This window comes from Sander lucioperca, chromosome 19 (genome assembly GCF_008315115.2).
Source record: "Sander lucioperca isolate FBNREF2018 chromosome 19, SLUC_FBN_1.2, whole genome shotgun sequence".
Classification (NCBI taxonomy): Eukaryota; Metazoa; Chordata; class Actinopteri; order Perciformes; family Percidae; genus Sander; species Sander lucioperca.
Window position 1 is genome coordinate 10,460,094 of NC_050191.1, and position 5,075 is coordinate 10,465,168.

Consider the following 5,075-nt stretch of genomic DNA (forward strand, 5'->3'; position numbering starts at 1 on the left):
CCAAAGACCATTGTTGCTGGTGAGAAACGAAAAGTTGCACTTTGTGTTTACTTTTGAATGTGGCAAGTATAGCCTTATCACAGCGGGGTAATGACAACAATGGTGAAGACTGGAGTTTTAACAATAATGGCAATGACCAAATAAATCACCAACTTGAAATAATGCTGAAATAAATAGCAGTCCCTTGTGAGTTTAAAGCGACACTAGGCAACTTCACATGTTAGTGGATCATGTTTACCAATCCAGCTGGCCTGTAATCCGTTTTAACCAAGAAATACCAAAAGGGGCTAGAGGCAAAACGTCGCTGGTGTGTCTAGTATTTTTTAGTGTTGAGCTTCATTTTAAATGTTTTATTTATTACTTTCTGTGAGAAAACAACCATCCACACCTGACTCAACTGACTCATCTAACTTCTCAGTCAGGATAGATGGGGCGTTCTTCCCTATGGCAGTGCCACATTGTCTGATAACTACAACCACAACAAATTCTTGCCTAGTGTGGCTTCAGTAGGGCCAAGCCAAAGAATGGCGACAGATGATGAAAAAGTGGACGAGCAGTGACAGATGACAGCAGGCTGGATGTGATGCGACGAGCTGGTATTGGGTGGAGGTGGACAAGAGGAGCTAAGGATGAATCCGTAAACCTCAAAGCCGTGTCTGGGCTTCAGGAATGTAGATCTCGATGCTGTCTGCCCTCTCTGTGGCTGAGTTCTGTCTGAAAGAAGCTGCTCGTTTGGCGGCCATGAGGCGTCTGCGGGCTTCCTGTCGTTGGCGGTCCTGAAGGTCCAGAGAGCGCTCTCGCATGATACCGCCATGCCCCTTGGACGGCCGTTTTGGCATAGGTGGTGGCCACTTCCGCTCCTAAGGATCCAGAATGACATGATTAAACAAGGCAAACAATTGTAGGGTTATTATTCTAGCAATATATCTGACAGCACTTGTTGATTCACAGGGCAATGCAAATAAAACAGTGTATCTCAATCAACAGTGTAGGAGTCTATATAGAAGAGGATTAGGGCCACATGTGAAAAATGTATTTGAGTTCTGAGTTTAAAGTCAGAATTCTGAAAAAAAAAGAATTCTGACTTTTTTCTCAGAATTCTGACATGTGGCCCTAATCCTCTTCTGTATAGACTCCTACACTGTTGATTGGAATACACCGTTTTATTTGCATTTCCCCCCTGTGAATCAACGAGTGCTGCAGAACTCAATACAATTTTTCACGTGTCCCTAATCCTCTTCCATAAGTCTAGAAGTGATGATGTGTGCCAGATAATATAAATTAGACACCAATTTTATTTAAAGCACTACTCAATCTAATCAGTCATCTTTGCTAACTGCTCTGCTGTGAAGTGGAAGGGAATTGTCTGTAGAAAAAACTTTATAGACACATAAAAAACTGAATACAGCAATATCTTTTTCATTCTAGTGAGGACATTTTTATATTGTTTTATCATATCATATGGTTGGTCATTGTATATTATCTCATGGAAAAACAAGAGAGACTTGATTTATAGTCTAGGCCCTGGGTAAGATTTGTATGTACTTCATTTAGCGGAGAATATCTCAACTGTTATAGAGTAATATGACCCCATTGAACAACGTGGGATGTGTGCCAAAGTCTCTACCCAGGACAAAAGTCCTGAAAATGACCACAACAGGTGACACTGTTATCATACTACAGGTGAATTGGACTTTTTTTCCCTTTATAGATATCCTCATGCATTTCTACCAGTTTAATCTTCATATTAAGAGAAATACTTCTTGTATTACACTTTGTCTTAAAAATTAAATAGAATATGCAATTTAGGCAATATCTCATTAAATATGCGTACATATAAACTCTTGAAGCTACAGATTTTCTGAGGTGATCACAATGTTTACAATGACCATGTAGTGTAGGCTAAGTGTAAGAATTCTGGTTTGATATTTAGAATTGTGTTTCTGTAGATATCCAGTGTGGATGTCGTGTGTGTGTGTGTGGGGGGGGGAGAGAAATGTCCTGTTTTGTGCTGTATTGAATGGAAAAATTATAAATACAATTGTATACAAACAAGGGACTTTTTTAAAAGAAAGAAAACAAGCATTTGATTAAAGCAGCCATATTATGCTCATTTTCAGGTTCATAATTGTATTTTAAGGTTGTACCAGAATAGGTTTACATGGTTTAATTTTCAAAAAACACCATATTTTTGTTGTACTGCAGTGCTCTCTCTCACTGCTGCAGATCCTCTTTTCACCTGGTCTCTGTTTTAGCTACAGAGTGAGACCTCTTTTCTTCTTCTTCTTCTGTACTATCTTTGATTGCACTGCACATGCCCAGTAGCTCAGATGTAGATCATGTCAGCTAGCTAGCTCCATAGACAGTAAAAGAAAGGCTGTTTCTACAACTTTGGTCAGTTACAAGGCAGGATTAGCTGGGAGCGTTAGCATGCTAGCGTTAGCCATAGCGTTAGCATGCTAACGCTACGAGCTAATGGTTGCGGTTAGCCTGCTCGTTTCGGCTTGTGACGTCACAAGCCGTGCCGATTTTGAACAGCTCACCCAGAGACTGAAGGCAGGACACATTCAGAAACTTTATCTCACTCTAAACAGCATGGATGGATTTTTTTCAAAGTTTGTATGTGTGTGGAAGCACCAGAGACACAACATAACACCCCAAATCCCAGAAAAAGTGATTTTTTCATAATATGGGCACTTTAATATACTGACATTTTATATCCATCCTTGCTATCGTTGGAATGTTAACTTAAAGTGAAAAATACAAAACAGGTTTATTCCCTGTGTTGCAAGGTAAAATTTTCATAACAGAGTCCAGGTATGGAGATGATGATGAGAGCTCATTCAGTGATAGGATTTTTACAACTATTGCCTCCCTTGCATTTGCAGTACTTGCAACAACGGATACCAGCTACCCGACAGGGACAGCCATTCTTGTGTGCACACTTGACACACGAGCAGGGATCTGGCAAACCTTCAGGTTTTGAGATTACAATCTCAGGGACTAATAAACTGCCCTTTCTTACAAAACCATAAGCATCTGCATTTAAGATCGAGGTGGCGTCTGTAAATGGTGCTTGGACCCAAAGCTGCTGTTGATAATAGGCTCTTTGTATATGTTTTCTTGCATTAGTTGAGGTGCAAGCGGTCCTCTCAAAGTCCATCTTAAGGGCATTAATATTGAACGCAGCAATGCGCAGGTCGTCAAATATCACCATGTCCGTTGATGGTTTGAGACATTTGACCAAGAATGTTTCTGCCATTTGTATTGCACTCTCTGTTAGATGTGGACAGTTGAAATTGAGAATCAGAGAAGAGTTGTCTGGTTTGCAGACAGTGTTCAGAGCTGCAAGTTTGGTTGATATTTTGCTGGTTGTATCGCACCCAGTCAGCGCATGTATGCTGGGAGACACTGTGTGAGCTCGTCTCCCAGCGCTATGCAGACATGAAGTGGTAATATTGATCTTTTCACTCCTGAGTTTCGGATGAGCTAGAGCTCTTGGAGGCCAAGATTTCTCCAATTGACTGTTATGTGGTATAATAGGCACACAAAGTAGTAGAGTAGAAATGCTTCGCCTTTCTGAGAATATAGTTCCCAGTTTATATACGGTTAGAAGATGGATGTGTCTCATGTGACCTTGTTATTTGTACACGCTGTGACTATACAAATCACAACATGTAAATAGGAACATGTTGGCGTTATTTTGTCACTCGGAGCAGTAGGCTAGATGGAGCCGGTTACCTTCAGGATCCGTGCTAGGCTAAGCTACCGGTGGAGCCGTCGGAAAGAGTTACAAAATGCACAGAGATGAGAAGGGTATGTATGGACTTATCTAACTCTGGGGGATACGGTGAATAAGACAAAGTCCCAATAAGTCGGCGTGTTCCTTTAAAGTTTAGGTTAATAAATAACTGGCAATTCCTGTATGTTGCTAGTTGTATGTAATAGGTTGACTGTTTTTTAGCCATTTTCTTTATATCAAATCAGAATGCTTACGCTCTTCTATGACCTTATAATCATGGTCATTGTAAACATTGTGATCACCTCAGAAAATCTGTAGCTTCAAGGGTTTATATGTACGCATATTTAATGAGATATTGCCTAATTTGCCTAATATTTTATTTTTTAGACAAAGTGCAATACAAAAAGTATTTCTCTTAATATCAAGATTAATCTGGTAGAAATGCATGAGGATATCTATAAAGGGAAAAAAAGTCCAATTCACCTGTAGTGTGATAACAGTGTCACCTGTTGTGGTCATTTTCAGGACTTTCGTCCTGGGTAGAGACTTTGGCACACATCCCACGTTGTTCAATGGGGTCATATTACTCTATAACAGTTGAGATATTCTCCGCTAAATGAAGTACATACAAATCTTACCCAGGACCTCTACTATTATTCAGCTCTGTACAATAACTCATTATTGAGGGTTATAAGGAAAAAAACTATATTAACCACTGCCAGAATGGCTTAATTTCTTAAGGAAATCAGGCAGAAAATGATAAATGTTGAATCAGTGCAGATAAATTAAATGCTAACAGGAGTTTTATTCACTATGGAGTGCACAGCTTTAATTAAATTTGGCTATCATCCTTTAACATATGGACTCTTTGTATATTGGAAAGGTGTGTGTCATGGACAGACCTAGGCCACTTTGCCTCATCTTAGGTATTGCAGCTTGTTGTGCCACAGCATGAATCATCATCAGAATTCACACTATTGCTGAGGTGCTGTATGTTTATTCAGCAGTAAGACATTCATGTGAACCAGAAGATGTTCGCTCAAACAAAAGGCATCAAGAAACACTACAGCACTACTATCAATTGATTATGTTGCCAGAACATTACCTTTTGCAAAGAGTGTTTGCAACATTTACCCGTGAAGGCAGTACAACTTCACCCATATAACCTACAAATCTGAACACACTAACGTACAAAACCTTTTGAATGCAAGGCAAGCTTTTCTGATTGCTTGGCAAACTGGTGTTAAGTGTGAAACTGTGATTGCCTTGAAGGAGAGAAATCCAATACAGAGCATCTGTGTCACTGTTTGGGCCCAGCTTCATGGAGCTTGCA

At 39.9% G+C, this 5,075-nt stretch overlaps 1 protein-coding gene across 2 annotated transcripts in view; it reads right to left on the reverse strand.

The window, feature by feature from the left end:
* Positions 1-301: 301 nt before the first annotated feature.
* The window catches only part of LOC116066274 (disks large-associated protein 2), a 107,658-nt gene continuing 102,884 nt past the window's right edge, over positions 302-5,075 (reverse strand). For both annotated transcript variants that reach the window (XM_035995481.1, XM_031322244.2), the window contains one exon: positions 302-860. In XM_035995481.1, coding sequence (XP_035851374.1) covers positions 645-860 — 216 coding nt within the window. In that variant the 3' untranslated portion in view covers positions 302-644. The remainder of the gene's footprint in view (positions 861-5,075) is intronic.